Source organism: Haliaeetus albicilla, chromosome Z, assembly GCF_947461875.1.
Source record: "Haliaeetus albicilla chromosome Z, bHalAlb1.1, whole genome shotgun sequence".
Lineage (NCBI taxonomy): Eukaryota > Metazoa > Chordata > Aves > Accipitriformes > Accipitridae > Haliaeetus > Haliaeetus albicilla.
Window position 1 is genome coordinate 28,135,500 of NC_091516.1, and position 19,899 is coordinate 28,155,398.

The following is a 19,899-nucleotide window of genomic DNA, read 5'->3' on the forward strand; positions in this document are numbered from 1 at the left end:
GCATAGGTGTTCCCTAAAAAAGAATTCTATACTAAATCCATACCATAATGAATACAAAGGACATAATTATGAATTTCTATTTTATGCTGTTTCTTTCCCAGGAGTCATTCGGCATGTTGGAGATGCACTGAAAGATCATGCCTCAAAATCTCGAGGGAAGATCTGCACCATCGGTATAGCTCCCTGGGGGATTGTGGAAAATCAAGAGGATCTGATTGGCAAAGATGTAAGCCCTATATGGACATAGATCAACTCCAATATATATAAATATTCCAGTTATTTTTCCTTTCCTCTCCATCCCTCACTTAACAATTCCTCATAGAACTAATGTCTGGAGCAAAAAATCAATAAATACACAGGATTTCCATTATGGTTGATAGCAGTTTTGACAGGGCAACAATATAATTTCCTGCACTGTATGTTCCTTAAAAGTAAATGATAAAGAAATTTCATTAAATGCTATTCTTGAAAATATCTTCAAGTTTCATCCTTAGAACACTATGAACCCTGAGAAGTGCCTAAGAAAACACTGACTGCAAAGCTTGAAGTCTGGTTTATTTTGAAACAATACTATGATGCATTGGTTAAATTCAGAATTGCAGACGGTCCCCCTTATAATACATTCCGTCCTATACGTTTTTATTACTTGAACTGTGAAGAGTCTTATAAGTATATTGGACATAAGATCAGACCTCAAAGAATCATTGCTTCAGTCACCTTCTGAAGGGCAGAGTAGGTGTCTCTTGTACTCTTTCATATCACTCTTCTCTTTTAAACCTATACTGTCACTCAGAAAGATTAAACCCCCAATTTTAAATACATGTATATTTACTTACACTGGTTATGTGTTACCTGAAGTTTTTTGTGAGCCCTTTTTCTACCTCACCTCTGGTCCATACCCAAGCAATCTGCCTGAGAATCAGCTAGCTTTGAGTAGAGAAGAGATATAGTCTTCATTCTGCCTAATGAACATTTTTTTCTGTCTACATTACTCTAAACTATTCTTCTTTGTATGTTTGTCCATTAGCAAGTTGGGGAGGGGAAGAAGATTCAATTATCAGTTAGGTCAGAAGGAATTACAATGAGTATGAAGAAATTGTTCCAACTGGAATTCATTGCAATTCACTATTAACATGTAGCCATTAGGGGGAATTGTACTAGCACGGGGTTTTGTACTCTAATACCACCAGCACTTGTATAATAGGGTTACCAATACATACAAACAAGCAGGATGGGACTCTGCAGCAGTAATTCTGAGCCACTAGTGAACTCTTCTGAGATGTACTGTATAAGGTGACTAGCAGAAACAGCTAATCACAAAGACAAGGTGCGTCTTGTTAAAGTGTAATATACACTTCAAGTTCAAATATGCAGTCTTTACGGACTGTGCATGGAGTTCTGGAAGCATTCTAAGAAGAAAGCAGGCAAGAAAGAACATCAAATTAGTCATTAATTTTGAGCCATTGTTATTCCTGAATTAGTTATTTCCACCTGTTGGAAACTTACCTACCTCTGTTCTCAGCTAGTCACCACCTGTTAAAGAGGCTCTGGAGCCTTCTTCCCCAGAAAGAGCTAAAGAAAGAAGTTGGTTTCCGAGCTGTTCCAGCTAACTGGAACAGCCCTCCCTGATTTCTTATTTCTTTAAGAGAATTTTTCCTCTAAATATGCTTCAAATTTAACAGGAAACCAAGAAGTTGTATGTTAATTTAAAAAAAAAAAGCTTGCTGGCATATCAAAAAAGGTTAATACTTAGTCTGATCATAAGACAGAAAGTGACAGAAGTTTAAAAAACAGTAAAGACAACTAATTTGGGTAAAGTCTTCCTTTAATGCAGCCACAGTTATATCAGTAAGATTACAATTACAGGGTCATCACTGAGGACAAAATAGTTCCAAAATGTATCTGTGACAGACAAAATTGAAACTTTTCCTCCGAACCTCCTGGCCCCTAATATTTTCATAAAATGATTGATCAATGGCATGATGCAATGCTGAAGCACTTAGGTTTTATCCATCTCTAATGCACCTGTAATGATACTGCTTTATGCTTACCAATATTGAATTTCATATTCCATTTTATTGCCTAGTGAGGCTGCTTTATGAAGACTTTCTTTAACTCTTCATAGGCCACTGAAATATCTGTAAGCTTTTCACACTGTCATTAGCCCCAAATCCCTTACAACTGTAGTAGGCCACTTATATCACTAAATCATCTTAGTAACACTCAGTCTTCGCAAAAATTAATTTTTCCTTCTTACTGTTTTCAATCCCTTCCCCTCAGCTTTCCCCAGTTACTAATCCCTCAAAGGACTTTCCCTCTTACCCAATGTGTGCAGTTTCTTTAGAATCATTTGGTGAGGAAGCTTTTTGAAAATCAAAGCATTGTATTGACTGGCTCATTAGAGGTGAATGCTGTGAAATGAACCAAGAAGGGGAATTATAAATAGTACCATAAGCATGTAAAATGCATCATCATTAAGCAAGAAACAAAGGCCACAAAGGATTATGCCGGGGGCGGGGGGAGGGGGAGTCAACCAATAGTAAAAGGCCTGTTGAATTCTGGCATCAATGTGGCTTTATGCCTATATGCACTATGTCTAGTTAAATTATGATCAGAACTGAGGAGTTGTCAAAACATACCCTTCCAGCACCAAATGGATACAGAAAATTGTCTTAGTCATGGCATTTGGGGAGGGGGAGGGAGAGGAGGGGAGTTATTGCTATTGCACATGCCCCAGTCCATGTTGCCTCCCTGTGCCTTGTGGTAAGTCAGGCATGCTCAGCAGAGCTGTGCATCTTCCAATGCTCCAGCCCTTGCCTGGCTTGTATGGATCTTGAAGTCAAAGCCGAGGTGTTTTATTACATTTACCAGTCCATCCAAATCAGTCAGGTCTTGGGAATCCAAAGGGCTTTCCTCAGAGCCATAAAGAGAACTGGCCAAGTTAAGAAAATTATTACTGTTTGCTATTTGTTATACTGTGATGGTTAAAGAGCCCTAAGAGACTTGTCTCACTCCAGTACTGTAAAAGCAATATAGCAGAAAATAGTGCCCCTCTTAACACATTTAGATTCTAATTTAAAAACAAAATGTACAAGGGAAGGGTAGTTAGTTGCCTTACGTCCAATTTTCTGACAGAAGACTGAGAAAGTAAGGTGGCTTACTCAGTCTTGTAAAAAAATTGGATTATAAACAAGTTTCTCCTACATACAGAGCCATTCTTCTTTTTAAAAGAGTGCACTTTCTGAGTCTTTGGAGCATGCACCTCTTTCCATTTGGAGACTGTTCAGTCCTCAGTTGGGTTTAATTCTTAGTCACCTCAGTAGGAACAGTGCCTGGATTACAAAGAGAATACTGATTTTAGTACTTGCCTTTTGCTCAATGAAATCATTCAAATAAGTTGCATTTTTAGTCCAAAGAAGCTAGTATTTGAGACTTAAATCAAAATATGCTTTCATTGTGTGACCCAGTGAAAAGGACATTTCCAGCATACTGTGATAAGCCATTGATCGCTCAAGATGCTGTAGTATATAACCAAATAACTTAAATAGAATTCTTTTTAGTAATTAAAGTTATAAGGGAAAAAAAAATAACCAACACTTTTTTTATTGAACTAATTGAAACTAAAATAGAGCTTCTGTGCTGCTGTGCTGAATCACTACAAAACCCATGACACCCACTCTTCCATGCCTGCTATATAAATCCTTCCATGTGTGGATCCAGCAGGTTGATTTAAGGAGAAGTTCCTAAATTCTCTCCAAATTTCTTGGGTTTTATTTGTCTCCCTTAGAGTACTGTTACAGCCGTGGATTATAGTCTGTTTCTCTCCCTTACTTCTTTGATCTTTCAGTTACGCTCAACAACTAGAGTATGGCAAAACTGAAGCTCAGCAGAAATTTTGGAAAAAGTAAAATACTCATTCTTTTTAACAAGGCTTTAGTCAGTAAAAAGGAAGCAATAGTGGTCGGCTTTTATCATTTAATGCAGCAGAATGCACAACCAAAAACATAAGCCAACTTTGTAGACTTGTCCATAAACAGGTAAAAGTGCTACATAAAAGCAAAAAATATTATCAGAAAGAAAACTACTTTCTCACTGCAAATTTATATCTATATAATAAAAGTATATTTATTATACAAATATAGATAACTTTATATATACTATAATATATAATATAATATTTTTATATATCATATATGTTATATATTTTTTTAGTTTTTATATATATATATACCCCTTTCATGTACTCTGTGTTCCAGAATAAATTACATTTTTTACTTCCTAGAACTCAAATGTTGAAAGCACGATCATTGCAGTTGTAGATGTTCTTTATGGACTTCACTAATAAAAGATACTTGTTCTTTTGTGCTGCTCAGAATATTCAGAAAAAATAAATTTTATAAAACTGAAGCAATTAATATACTGCTAGTTGAAACCTACTCTCTTATGCAGCTGAAATCATAAAAATAAGGACCAAATATTTTCCCATTTTATATAAAAGCTAAATTTATATGGTACTAAACATAAGTTGAATACAAATATCCTTAGATACTTCTTTTGTTAAAAAATAATGCCTGGCTTTGTCAGTCTGTTTCTAGATAATGCTTCTGATCTATTAAAGACTGCAGTTTCAGAGTTACCAATTTTTATATTAGTGCAGTTGCTGAATTTTATAACTATAACTGAAGGTAACAACATGTCATCAACAAAGTTTTCTCCGGGATACTCAAATGGTACTCACAGCAGAACTCTTCAGTCTTGCTCTACCTGCTCAGTTATATCTTCAGCTTTTTTCAGCATTGATTTGGATGGTGGTATAGGGAGGAAATTTAAAAGCTGGAAGGTTGTATGCACTTTGGAGGTCAGGGTCACAACAAAGAGGTTAGAAGTCAGCCTGTCATGGAGCGGGTGCTAGCATGAACGTCCCCAAATCCCTGGACAATAACAGACTAGACAAATTCTTCAGGAAAAATGGGGACCTTCCATGTTTTAATGGGTCACCAGGTAGTCATTAATATTTGACAATTCAATTACATCATAACTCAATGCTGTTTCAGAAGGATGAGTATTATGCTGAAATTTAGTACCAGGACTGATATACGACCTTGGGAATCATTCATTTTTATGGCACTGGGCACACATGAGGCCAATGTCTAGTTATAAGACAAGTCAAGGAAGAGCAAACAGGAGGTGCAGAAAACATAAGGAATGAGGAAAGCTTAAAGCTTAAAGAACTGGAATTGTTTGCTATATATTACAGCTGAACTAACTGAGGAAGGCTTATTTTCATCAACACACCAATTCCTGGCCACTCTCTTCTCCCTGATCCCATCAGTAAATTCTTTGTTATAAAGGACTTCACTCTGTCAGTACAAAGTCCCCTTCATTTTCAGAATACCACCTACCTCCCTGAGATTGCCAAAGATTATCCAAACCAGAAAAAGTGTGCATTCAAGAATTAGCGTTGCCTTAGAATTAGTGTCTCCTTACCATTCATGTATATGAAAAAAAATCATATAGCAGTCACACTTGATAGGTATGTGGCCAGAACTCAGCACTTTAAACCATGGTCTTTAAAACATGTTCTGGTGAGTATTGTCAGAAAGACCAGCATTCATATTACCTGCTCTGTGTGTGTATACCAGACAACAGGTACATCAGACTGTCAAGATGGGCTACATGTTTCCTTTTCTTTCTTTCATAGTAATCTGAAAAATGTTAGTTTATACTATGAGACTACTTCCTTCCGTCTCTCATACTTCTTTGTTTTGACAGCGTCAGAAAGATTATGTTTTGATTTAATTATTTTCTGCAGGTTTCAGAAAAATGATAAAAGTTACAAATCTCAGGCAACTAATTAGTAAGTGTATATTGCTTTATTGTTGTTGGATTTGTTGTTACCAATTTTGACTTGGGTTTGGTAGATACTTTGCAGTTATCCTTCCAGAATTATGTTATTCTTTGAGAATAAATTGAATTGCTAGAGGGGAAAAGGATTACAAATAACTATAAATAGTTAGTTCACAAGTTTGTTTCACTGTAACTTTTATCGAATATCAAAGTATCACAGTCCGCCTTGCAGGCTCCGTCAGGAAATAATTATTACTCTAAGGAAAGGCATAAGGAAAAGAGATTCAGCTCTCTTATTGCTAACTACAAGGTGGGAAGCATGCCTGGGGCAAAGCTGGGGACTGGCATATTTGTAGCATATAGGGAGAATTTGGACCATGATGCTTCCAGGATCCTTTAAATTAAACCAGCAACTACTCTATTCCCTGGTGTACCCCAGAACAGTGAGGCTGCAGAGAAGGCTTAATTTGAACAACAGCTACTACTTTTTGAGAAGCAAAGCACGCGTCTCTTTCCTTCTCCTGTGCTACTCTGAACACACCAGGTTTATTGTAAGTTCTTTCACCTTTCACCTAGCCTTCACCTAGGCTGCTCAGGTCCATGCATTGGATCACATGGCGCATGCATGCTCATTGTCCATGGTGAGTTACCCTGAGCGATTTTTCTAGTGCTGTCCCTATGCTGAGTGTCATGTGCCCACAGGGAATGTAAACAGAGTGTAACAGTGCTTTTAATTCAAGCTGCTGCCACCTCAGGATGCAAAGGCTGCATCTGGTTAGCCCAACACCTCGCCTATTGACAGAATGCCCTCAGCCCGTGCAGCCTTAGTACTGCTTCACAGCATGGCTGCTGTCACATTCATTAACCTGTATTTAGAGGGGTTGTCTTGAGCATAAATGCTTCCTTTCAGCTCTGCAGAGGAAGATGCAAGGCGACATTATTCCCTCTTCTCAATGCAGAAGGAGGATGAGAAAACATTGCAGTCAAAGTTTCCCCAACCTTTTAACTTGCCTGTAAAATGTAAGGGATTGAAAAGAACAGAGGAATGGGAAGCGTAAGAGTGAAAAATTGAAAATCTGCTGAGCGTTGTGTAAAAGCAGTTCACCTCAAAGAAATAGCCTCAATGCCTAGGATTTTCCTGCCTTCCTGAAGAATTTGCTCATCCTTTAATCAGGAAAAGAGTCTGACTGTGTGGTTTGTGCAATTTATTATTTTTAAAAAGTATTTCAGCTGTTGAACTGTGCATGCTGTGAACAGCTCGATTGAAAATAATTGTATTCTCATTTTCACATCTATAAAATTTATTAATCATAAGATTCACCTTGTAGCTAAACGGCAGACACAGAATGAAAGGGGAGCTTTCTAATCTGCCCTGCGGCAGCATTACTAAGTCAATGTGTGGAGGCTTTGGTGCTGCAGCTTATTAGAACTGCAGATCAAGCTGTCACCATTACACACTTTTGAGCTGTGGCTCTCGGGGACAAAGCACAAGCTGTCAGTAGAATTGCATGCACAGCAGCTCATAGTCATACAACCAAAGGGCAGCTCAAGTCATTCGTCTTCTCTCAGATCTTGCTGGCCTGTGCCTGCTATGTATTAAGAGGTGGGGCAGGTACCAGTTTAAAATACCTGTAACTGTTTTAGTTTGATTTTATTTGATTCTTAGGCACGTGAGGAAGAACCTTCTTTTTCTTTCTGACTGTGGCATGGAACGCATGGTTTCTGTGTCTGTAGAGCTAGTTAATGAACATGTTCCAGCAGTATATTGCTGTTTGTTAAGCTATATGAGCTGGTAGAATAAATGTTTTATGAATGGGGCACCAAAAGAAACGGTACAAGAGAAACTTGAGCCAAAGCTATCACCTGTTCTCACAGTGGAGTGCACTTGCCTTGCTGCTGGCCAGCTGCCCTCTTGGTCTTCTCAGACCTATTTCCTCCCTTTTGCAGGATGAACAGCTTACAGAGTACCCTCTGTGTGACAGTTGATAATAGCAAAAGAAGTCTGTGGGTTTCCCCTTGCCATCCAAGGGTTCACGAAGTGCTGCAAGCATTCACAAGTGAAAATAACAGAGAGAGAGATCTCTGGCCAAAGTATTACTAACACATATTATTTATAATTACATCTCAGTTAGAGAGCTCTTTAGAATAAAAAAAAAGGGGAGAGAAGCCTAGGAAGAAATTAATAAGTTAATATATTTCTGTCTGCAAGTATTTTGTCAAAACTTGAGTGTACACTTTTGTGCATTAAAAAGCTCTTGTTAGATTTCCAAAGTGAACAGTGCCAGAGCTGTGAAGAAAATTCCTTGCACATGAACTATAGCCCAGCTGAGTTTTGTAAGAAGTCACTTCAGCATTTCTTCAGCTAGGACTTCATTTTACATATTTTCAGGAGTTTTGTCTTTCCAAAAAGACAAGACATATGTAAACAATACAGTGAACAATATTCTAGGAATTGTCTTCGAATGATCAGCCAGGATCCCTTGACACAGTACAAATTCTTTTGCCACATCAGTGCGGTCTTAGATATGTCACTGGAGACCCACCAAAGTAGCTGACAGCCAAATGTGGCCCAGTGCTATTATTTGGTCTGTCTGCAGGCTATGAATGGGATAACTCTGCAACAATTTACTCTGCAGAAGAGTTTCTCCTGACAAAAACAAATCAACTGAAGTGTAGCAACTCCCCATTGAATGGAAACTTTCTAAAGCTGTTGTGAATACAGGCAACTGCCTTTGTACTATGCTAAGAATGTGCCAACAGTTTTTTCCAACACAGACCTTTGGAGGACTGACCGTTAGATGGACTTAACACTGAAACGGTGGCCATTGATGCTACTGAAACAGATTACCATGGAAAACCCTTTAAGCAGTGTCTGTGTCTAAAAGGTCGGTGTTTACAAAAGGTGGCCACAAGAGGTTGTTTAAATGGTAAGATTATTTTCTAATTTACACATAGAACACAGCAGTGCTCGAGTGCAATATTTCAGTTTTGATTTTTTTCTTTTGTATCATCTTGTCAGCTGGTATCTTATAACTGATTCAAAGGGTCTTTTCTGTTTAGTACTTTTTTTTCCTCTGTCTCTAAAATGCAGGTGGTCCGACCATACCAGACAATGTCCAATCCCATGAGTAAGTTGACAGTGCTCAACAGTATGCATTCTCATTTTATTTTGGCTGACAATGGCACTACTGGTAAATATGGAGCAGAGGTGAAACTTCGTAGACAGCTGGAAAAGCACATTTCACTTCAGAAGATAAATACAAGTGAGTAACATTTTGCTTGGTTTTTCTTATAATTGCAATATATTGAAGACACTATGAGTTTAAATAGGCAATAAGATCTGTATATTTTGGGGAGCAGTTCTACTGTCTAAAATGGTGAGCATGAGCTAATAAAAGCAAATAATGGTGAACAAAAATAATAAAATTTGATTTTGGGTAAGGGTACAGGACAAATAGCTGAATTTGTTTCTGATAAGGTTCAAACAGTATTTGTCAAGGCTCTTCAGGTTCAAGTCTTTGGTACCCCCATCTCCTTAAAACTGTATACAGTTCTGGTCCCCTTTGTTTTGTAAAGAATACGGTGGAATTAGTAAAGGTAGAGGAAAGGGTGACAAAAAGTAAGGGAGAGCTTTTTATGCTAAAGACTTCACAGGTTGGAAGAGAGATGACTGAGGTGTATAGAGGTATATAAAATCCTGCATGGTTGCAGGAAAGATGACTGAACAAGTCAAGCAGTCCCAGAGCCATTGATATTTAGAGGCAGAGAGAGTATCCCATAGAGGTGTTACTACATGTTTGCACTACGTTTATTAGTTTTTCCTAGGCAGCTGTCATTAGCCACAGCCAGAGGCAGAATATGACGTTAGATGGTCCTTTCACCTCATCTTTTACAATCATGATGATACATTCCATACCATGATCAGACTGAAGCCCCAGTTTTTCTCTCAAAGTTATAATTTTTTTTTCTTTTATAATCATGTACCACTTTCCTATGTAAAATGAAAAGCAAATAGTCACCTAATTAAGCTTGGATAAAATAAAAGGTGATATCTCAGTATTACTGTTTCTGTAGTGTACAGATGCTTAATTTAGATGGGGTGTTAATTTCTTTCTAGATATTTTGGACTTTTTTTTCTTCTGTTTACAACCATTTATTTTTTAGAAACTTGGTGCTATCAAATGAAAAAAGGATCAGCTCTAGAAATTGAACCTAGCCCATATATAGGGAAGAAATCTTCCTTTGGACATTAGCCGGGCAGGAATTCTTTTAGTCTCACAAACAAACCTCAGTGTTGTACCTGCATAAGCTACCTTTAGGAATAAAAACAGAACTCATTTTTCAAAAGTGCTCATATGCCCAGCCTTTCTGCTGACAACTGTCTATAAACATACAATTTTAAGGCCAGGAAGAGTGACAGTTTTTGTGATATAGACACTTGAAACTGGAATGAGACTCGGAAACACATTTAAGCTCTCAGACATCAGATAATGTATTACAGGCAGGCCCAATGGGATGAACATAAACTAGCGTGTTGGTTGTGCTTGATAAAGCTTTCTGTATGATGAGTATAGTCTGTGCTTAAATTAAAGTGGTGTGCTACTTACACTTTTCAACACCAATGCCTGAACTACATGTACTACAGGATTATTGTTTTTATGATATCAGAATATATATTGCTTTTTCTCAGAGACCAGTGTGTAGGTATGCACAAATGTGTGTGCATCCTAAGCAGTGTGTGCATGCCTATGTGTTTCCTTAGCAGATGGAGATAGTACAATATAATCCTAGGTTGATGTCCTGGTTTCAGCTGGGATAGTTAGTTGTCTTCCTAATAGCTGGTATAGTGCTATGTTTTTGAGTTTGGTGTGAGAAGAATTTTGATAACACTGATGTTTTCAGTTGTTGCTAAGTAGTGTTTAGTCTAAAGTCAAGGATTTTTCAGCTTCTCATGCTCAGCCAGTGAGAAAGCTGGAGGGGCACAAGAAGCTGGGAGGGGACACAGCCAGGGCACCTGACCCAAACTGGCCAAAGGGGTATTCCATACCATGGGACGTCACATCTAGTATAGGAACTGGGGGGAGTGGGGATCAGGGGATCGCCCCTTGGAGACTAACTGGGCATCGATCAGCGGGCAGTGAGCAATTGCATTGTGCATCACTTGTATATTCCAATCCTTTTATTATTACTTTTGTCATTTTATTGGAGTTATCATTATCATTATTAGTTTCTTCTTTTCTGTTCTATTAAACCATTCTTATCCTACCCCATGAGTTTTACTTCTTTTCCTGATTCTCTCCCCCATCCCACTGGGTGGTGGGGGAGTGAGTGAGCAGCTGCGTGGTGCTTAGTTGCTGCCTGGGGTTAAACCACAACAGCTGACCAGCAACAAAAATCCACACTTGAAACTTACATATGATGTAATCAAATTGTAGAAAACTGTGCCATAAATAATAATTATTTTGAGGACTTTTATAAGAAAAATGTGAGCTTTTGCAGTTTACAGCACAACATTGTGTTGGGGAAATCTTTGTGTTAAAAATTCAATCTCTTTAGAGAGGTTTAACTTAATTCAGGTTTGGACAAGAGGTTTATCTGTTGAAAAGTGATTGATGGATGAACCTCCAAACTGTGGTGGTTCAAGTCACATGCTTGCCTGACCTCTTCAAACACCCACAAAAAATGAAGGATTTCTCTTCTTTGGTTTCTCTCTGCAGCCCCTGCCCCACCACCCAGGAGCATGTATCTTCCTTTTTCCTTTTCTCTGTGACAGAGTACCTCTATCATTTAATATCTCCCTCCCAAACCTCTCTCTCTCTTATAAACACAAAATCACTTCGGTCTTACAACATTTCTTCAAAACAGAAATGTGAGAGAACTGTTAAGAAGGAAGTTGCTGGTAAGATTTGTACGTCTTGGTCCAGTGACATCCCAAATGTTTCTGCCACATTTTGTTTTCCTTTGTTTAAAAGAAGGTGACTGAGTCCTACCCAGCCTCTAGTTAATAGAAAAGTGACCATATGGATGAGAGAAGCACCACCTGCCTTGTTGGGTCAGCCAAACAGATGGCCACTTTCCGATGCCTTTCCTTACCCTCATTCCTAGCATAACACTGGACTTCCTTGGCCCTGTACGTGCAGGGACACTGCTGCAAAGGGATCTTCATCCAAACAGGCGTGTGTGCAGCCATGCATATGTGTCCTTACTTACCATTTTCTAGTAGTAAGCATGTGGAGTGGGGAAAAACACTGACAGCATCAGACTTTTGTTTGCTGTAGAGTCAGGAAAAGGTACAATTTCTAGTTAATCACCAAACAAAAGAGCAGAGGGCTAGAAAACAGAACAGATTTAGGAACTAATAAACAGTTGGTAACTTCATATTTCACAGCCTGTCCCTGGACAATAGTGCTGAAAGCAGATTTATTCTTATTTTTAAGCCTGCCTGGCTTTTACATGCTTGGCTTGTCATTTCTTCTTATTTACTTTGCTTTGCTTAAACTGTATCTTTCTCCAGTGGAGTGATAGCTCTCCTGGATGTTTGGGATCACACACTATTCACAAAGGCAAACTTCAAGCTTGCGCTCACCTATTAAAGACACAGAAAATGGTATTCTCTTCAAATAGATTAGGACAGTGGCAGTCTCTTTTATAAAATTTAAGATTAAATCAGGTTGTTAAGTACGCCAGATAATTCTGAAAGACTCAGCTGTTTTTGTTCCTAATACAGCATCACTCTCAGTCATTCAACAGTACCTAATTTCCTGAATGAATGTTCTATTAAATAATAATAATAAAAAGCTTGCCTTAAGCCCCTATGAACACTAGAGAAAAGATTTCATTGAATATGCTGTTTCCACTTTACCTCTTTAGCTTTTACCACTTCCATAGGTCTTATTTTGTCCACAGCAAATATTCAGGAATTTAAAAATGCTTTCCAGGCAAGCATAGGTACAGCTGCATTTGTGGGTCAGTCTGAGGCTGCAGGTTCAGGACAGAGTCACTCAGTTGTGCATTTAGCTTGAGGTCAATTTGATGCTTGAATGCTCAGGACTGGTCTTTCTTATTTTCACAAATGAAGACTATTTTAACACAGCCCAGCAACCATGTCTTGCAGCAAGCTACAAGTTGTCTCAAACTCGTAAAGTTTCAAAGTGTATCATTTTGTGGTAAGAAATGTTGGCAGTAAGATGAACTTTTCTAAAACTGTTTCAAGATCAAAAGGAAATATTGAAGGTGATCTGATCGGAAATGTTTCTGGTTTCCAATTCACTCAAACATTTGAGTCCTAGACCTTTTGCAGGAATTTAAAGGCAGGGAGATCACCTTAAGATGTACTCTGGAAGGAAGGAAAAATATCTTTGTGACCATCTCTGCCATATGATTTATTTGTACAGTATTGCATGGATAATTTGACAGCTCATGTAAAAATTTTTACACTGAAATGTGGAGTTAAATCAATTTTAGTTCATCCTGTTCCAGAAATATTGCATTAATGAGCAGAAAGTTTTCATGACAAATGTACTGAGATTTTAAATGCAATAAAATATCCCAGCTCAAAAGGTGCAATTTTTCAGAGATACAGTAAGTGGACTGCAGCTGTGCTTCCAGCTATGATGCTGCACTTATACTGTTTCTTGTCACGCAGGGATCTACAACATGTCAGGCTGACATAATTCACTGCTGCCAGTTTACTGATTTCTGTTTCACTGCTTCTGGAAGGGCTCATAATACTAAACTCTGTCTCACTGCCTTGAATGCAAGAGGGTTCACAGCTATTTGTAGAATGATAGGTCTCATATGGGCTGGAACAGACTGCTGAAGGCTCCCAGTCTGAGTCTCCTCTCAGAGTGGACTATTGTCAATGCTAGCTAAGCTTGTCCATAGCTTTGGTTAGCCAAGTATGACAACCTCCAATAATGGATATTCAACCATCTATATGGGCTCCAGCAAAATGTTTGGAAACTTTCCTTATCATCAGTGTCTGATCTGGAGCTGCTATTTGTGGCTGCTTTCCCTTCACAGGGCCTGGCCCTAGTAAGAAGAGTACAGCTCTAACACCTCTTTAACACTCCTGCAGATAGTTGTAGGCATGTATTAGATTACTCCTTAGACTTCTTTTCAAAAGATTAAACAAGGTCTGCTGTTTCAAACTCTCCTCTTCAGACGTATGCTCTAGGCCACTGTACAGCTTAGCTGTTTTTCTCTGTATGCTCACCAGTTTCTTCTTACCATCCTTGAAGTGGACAGCCCAAAGCTGAATACAGTACTTCAGATGCAGCCCCACTAGTGATGAACAGAGTGGGGGTGGGATAAAAACTCACACCTGAGACACTCCTTTAAACATAGAACAAGGGCATGGTTTGCCTTATGTGCACTGAGAGCATGCTGTTGGATCACATTCAGATTGACATCAACAGGTCCGTGACATAAGGATCTAGTTACCTGATTAGAACAAAAGCTACAAGTTTTACTCTGAACAGTCAAGTAATTTACCTTGTTGGAATCCTTTTCCAAGAATGAACACAGAAAAATTGCAATTTATGTGGGATTGTTCATGTTTGGACTTCATTTTCAAAAAAAATCACCCAATTTCTTATTGTCTTTGAGCCCTGAAATAACTTTCAGTTTAAAAAAAACGTGGCCTATGTGACTATCTTTATAAGGATAACTAAAAGTCATTAGGCATTCATCTTCAAGAGATAGTCTGCCATGATATTGTAGACCTAACATTTAATCATTCTTTTTCTAAAATACTTGTGCATCCCTCAAGCTCGTCTCATCTACAGTATTCCTTGATTAAAGTCATTCTAAAGACTTACGTTTCTACATACAATTTTATTCAGAAGGAATAGGGATCAACATATCCTCTAAAATGTTGAGAATTTCTTTTCTTTTCTAGAATCCCATACACAATACATTTCATCCTCCCCCTTATGCCTGGGAAGTCTTCTTCACATTGTAGATTTTTTGTCCCCTTTGCAGCTGCTTTTTCCCAAATATTGTATACTTACACCTTCTTTCCAATGAGTCACAATAATGCAAAGAAATGTTTAAAAAGAAACTGTTTAAAATAAAAGAGGTAGGACAATTTTCACCAGAAAACTGGTATTGGCATTGAATTAGAAATTTTATGATCCCGCAAGACATGAAAGTGCAGCTAGCCTTTTTTTTTCCCATCCTGGGAAAATATTAGTGGCCGGTAGAGAAAGAGAACTTAATCTATCACCAAACAGATTATGTAATCTATAAACAGAGAAAGGAAAGAAATGAAGCATCTAATTACTATAGATGACCTATTGCGAATTCTCCAATTATGACATTCCTAGACGCTAACAAGGCATTTCTGTGAAGTGTGCTGGAATGGCCTGGTCATTTGCTAAGATCTACATCATTACGGCTTCTGCAGAACACTGCTGAGTAACACAATAGGTACAACAGTCTTGCCTCCAACCAGAAACACAAAAGAAATCTGTCTACAAAACGTGCGTTGGAAGTTACAAGTCATAAAATATTCATTCCTGCCGCTCCACAGATGGTTAGATTAGAATAATTGCCAATGTAGTAACTCAGCTGATAGGTCTAATCTGAGGACTGTTAACCAGTTTCAGGCAGTCAGTTCAATAGATTGACATGCTGTGGATTTCACCCATTTTGTGATTAGCCAGAACAATGCTTTCTCATTAACAAGTGTGGTCTAGAATTACTTCATATTATATAAAAATACCCTTTACCAGTACTTACAGAATCTTCAAAAATCCTACCTAGTTTCCCCCTTTTGGCTGAGCACTCATGTTTGCATTTTTACAATATGCAGTTCATTCCTCCTGTTTGCATCAAGTCCTTCAGTTCATGGCATATAGTTGTTGCTATTAACTGAATTGTTACTACTAACTTAAATATTCTCAAATTCTTAAAGAGCTTACAGCATGATTGCCAAGCACTTCCATCACAAATGCCTATGTTCTTTCATACGAATGATCTTACTGGACCAGTGGAGAAAGATGAGGGTACATATTATTTACATACATAAGATGATCACATGTAGCCTGTATAAAAGTTTTTAATTTGAATTTTAAAGGTTGTGAATTAATTAGGAATGTTGTAAGTTTTTCTTCAGAAGAACATGTATAATTATCTGTCAGAAGCATCAGAATCTGGACGTGACACAACATGACATGATGCGATGCATCGCATAGCATAAGCATGCATTTACAGCATGTTCTTGTGTGTGCATAGGTATTTTGGGAAACGTGCAATCATTTTCTTTGTCTTGCATGCATCAGCACATATATATCAGTAATATAATTTGTGTTTGGCATGTGTTAGAAAGGAGTAATGTGCTTTCAGTAGCAGTTAGAAGGGCAGAATAAGCTTTTGTGTGATACCTGCAAATCTGACAAATGGCCTTGAAAACATATTCATCATGTGCTAATGACATTTTTCTTTTAAATCCAGACATCTTTCTTATATTGAAAGGTTCATCTACTAAAAGATTTAAGTCTTGGTCAGAATACTGCCAGAATTTTCTGTTCTCTGCAAATATCTTACAGAAATTTTACATCCTGAAAATTTGCTTTGGAAATAGGTGAAGTCCAACCAGTGAGGCAGTGGTATTCAAATTGGGGTTAACAGATGGATTAAAATGTAAAAAGATCTAATGTTTGCTCTAATGATTTAAAAAGGCTTATTTACTTGTCAGCTTGGACCACTTAGATTTCTGCCATTTTACAGGATGAGACATAACCTCAGAAGGAAAGAGTAGTGATGAGGTAAAAGGACTTCACTATCATGAGGAATGAAGATAACAAGGATATATAATGCCACATAGACAGCAGGAGTCCAGCCTTTGCTGATGGGGGGGAAGACATTTTTCACTATGAAATCTCTTTGTTCTTCATAAAACTAGCTACCAGCTTCTTCTTCAGGAACAGTTATGCGAAAAAAACAAAGCCCTTTTTGAGATTTTTAACAATTCTTTTTCCAGAAGACCCAAAAATAAGATAAAAATGAGGATATGTAACGAAAGACATACTTGAAACCAGAATGTTAAGCCAGAAGACATACAGGCAGTGCATGTTTAATTGCAGGTAGACATCTTCCAAAAATCTGAAGGTTTTGATGAGTTTGGTTTATTTTGTATCTTTTATAAACTTCTTTAAAAAACACACTCTTTCAGACTTTTTGAAGCTTACAGATCCAGAAAATGGACAAAATGATTTCTTCTTCAAAGCCAAATGTGGGCTACAGATCAGAAGGGATTCATCTGCATGCAGCTGGCCACCCTTCTGGAACAGGCAGACTGTGTCACAAGGCTTTGAAGAACAAGGTGTACATTTATGTTAAAGCTAAATGACCATCTATGTTAAAGTTGCCACAACAGATGTATATAGTGAGCCTCAACGCTACTTTTCATCTCCCACTCTCTGCTGAAACACTTAACACCTTCAGTGCTATCTACATTGTGCTTCATCTTCTCTGCACCATGTGAAAACAATAGAAATAAATACATATTCTGTACTGCAGTTTTATTGAGGGCTGGCTCCTTGTCCTTTTTCCTAGAAACTCCAGAGATCTCATTTTTTGGTTTTTATTTCCCTCAAAAAAGGGGAAAAAAAACCCAGCAAACCTCTGTGTGTTTTGCCCACGAATCACTCTGCACTGCTCAGTCCGTTCCACAAACTGAAGCATGTTGGTATATCTTAGAAAGATTACCACACCGAATCCTTAGGTTGTGTAGGTCCACCTTGTGATACTCTTACTCTTCTTTTGATTAGTACATTACTGGAAGAATTGTCTCCTAGACCACAGAGGGCTTCATAAGGAATATTACTATTCATTATCAATCTGCTCTTGTTCTTATTTTAAAAATGCTGTTTGGTGCTGAAGGTTTGCTCTACCTCTATGGTATGGTGTTTGAAAACAGACCACAGGCATTGGTACCTGTGTCCTTGTATTTAATCTTTCTTCTTTATAGAGTTGGTGAATATAGTTGAGTTTTGGTAGACCTATGAGAAAAAGTTACCTTTGAGTGAGGAATTGATGGATAAAGTCAGGTGATTTGATTGGGTAGAGAAGGCAATTTGGACAGGGTAATATGTCGACAATATCTGTTCATGTGACCCGTGGACTTCCCTTTGTCATCCTATGCCTGAGAATATATGAAGGGGGCTGGGAAGGCAAAGGGACGTTCAACTGTCATCACTGGCATCTTCTCTGACCATTGCACCATCATCAAATGCATTGGAATTCTCATTTGTTTCAGATTTTTCCTTCATATTCTGTGCAGCCCTAGATGCATTTTCATAACTACCTAGCTGGGAAGATGTAGGTACACTTCCTTCTAGGAGAGGAAGCCTGCTGCAGGTTTGACTCCTGTGAAATCTAAGTAAAACTCAGAACAGTTTGCAGCTTGACTCATTTCAGATTTTGTAAGAGATCAAATCTTGGGCCTTTTTCATCAAAAGCATCATGATATTTGTGGATCAGACACTGGAGACAAAAATATCATCTCAGAAAGGGCTGAGAAAGCACATGCAGGTTAAAAATTGTTCTTGAAGCACAGATAAATACACAATTGATTGAATGCAAGTGTATCCATAAATTCCTCTCATGGACTTGACTTTCAACAGATAAGTTTATTGAAAACATATGTGTTTTAATATGATTGATATACAAGAAAAAAACCACAGGTCATTTCAGCTCTATAATGTTTGGACATTTTAGGTTTATTGAATTTACTATAAAAATCAGAGCAAAGCCATAAAACTAAGAAACAGAGATCATCTTAGGGTCAATCCTTTTTAGCAAAATTTCTGCTGTTCGCTATCTCACCTGTTGTTTTCTAGAACAGGTGAGAAAGGAGGGATGGTTTTCTGAGATAATATGGTGTCCAATATGTTGACAAATATGCAGTATATGACAAGGAAAAGCTCCTCAATATGTAATTTGAGGCAGTGTAAAAGTTGGTTATGTTACTGTGATAACTTTCTAAACTGCTGGCTACAATATGTGGTACCACTCACATCCAAAGGGAACCAGGGAAAGTATCAAGGAAATTTAGACAGAACATGAAAATTACTGAAATTGTAGTTGCTTCTGAGTCTTTTAGGCCGTTACCTACAGCTGATGAGCTCCAAGAAGAGCGAAACCAGTTAGGTCCTGTAGTACTGGCCTAATAAACAGTTGACTTCTAGGACAGATAGGGTAAGTTTTGACTGAAATCCATAAAGGTTCTTGTGTGCATGTCTTTGAACTTGAAGTGCCAGCCTTGACCAAGATATTGCCATCCTGTAGAAAGTAACCAAGTGGGTTGTTACTGGTTTGTGAGGCTCACAAATCCCAAGCTTTAGTCTTACATAGACTCTTCCTGTGTCTTGCCTGTTCTGAGGAATCTCTAACCTTTGTCCTTTTGCAAAGACAGGTATGAAAAGCAAAAGAAGGTATCACAAATTTTTCATCATTTTTTTCTTGTTACCATCCTTGATGTCCTTTGGAGAAGTTTTTAGGATCAGTCCAATATTAAATGAAGATATGGTCCATGTGTCAGGTCCACAGATTTGTCTGTCAATGCCACTTCTGTTAGGATGGCAGATACATCACTAGCTAGATTTAGACAGATAAGGAAGGAGCACTGAACAAATAAAAATGAGAGTGAAAGTACTGAGATGAGGCAGAAGAGAAAGGAGAAGAGGCTGAGACAAATGAAATGCAATTATACTCTTAGTAAAGAGGAGAATTAAAAATAGAGGAGATAAAAGAGGCTTATGGATTAGACACAAGGTGACAGAGAGGAAGTGAAAGTGTTATTGGGATACCAAAAAGGAAGCTAGAAAGATGAGAATGCAGAATGGAAGTGACCACAACAAGGGGAACAAAGAGAATGAATGCAAACTAGAAAGGAAGCAATAAAGCTGAACAAAATATAATTTATAATAGTAATTTTAAAATGTGGTTAGGAAGCACGAAGAAGAAAAAGGAATTGTAGCAAATGAGATTCCGTGAGCCTATGGCAGAAGAAAAGTCAAAAAAATAAATTGAAAAGCAAAACTAAGT

The 19,899-nt window shown here is 37.9% G+C and overlaps 1 protein-coding gene across 6 annotated transcripts in view; it reads left to right on the forward strand.

Annotated features, from left to right (window-relative positions):
• TRPM3 (transient receptor potential cation channel subfamily M member 3) overlaps positions 1-19,899 on the forward strand; it is a 463,193-nt gene that overhangs the window by 327,872 nt on the left and 115,422 nt on the right. For all 6 annotated transcript variants that reach the window (XM_069777358.1, XM_069777355.1, XM_069777356.1 and 3 more), the window contains exons 5-6: positions 102-226; positions 8,939-9,110. In XM_069777358.1, the coding sequence (XP_069633459.1) occupies positions 102-226; positions 8,939-9,110 (297 nt within the window). The remainder of the gene's footprint in view (positions 1-101; positions 227-8,938; positions 9,111-19,899) is intronic.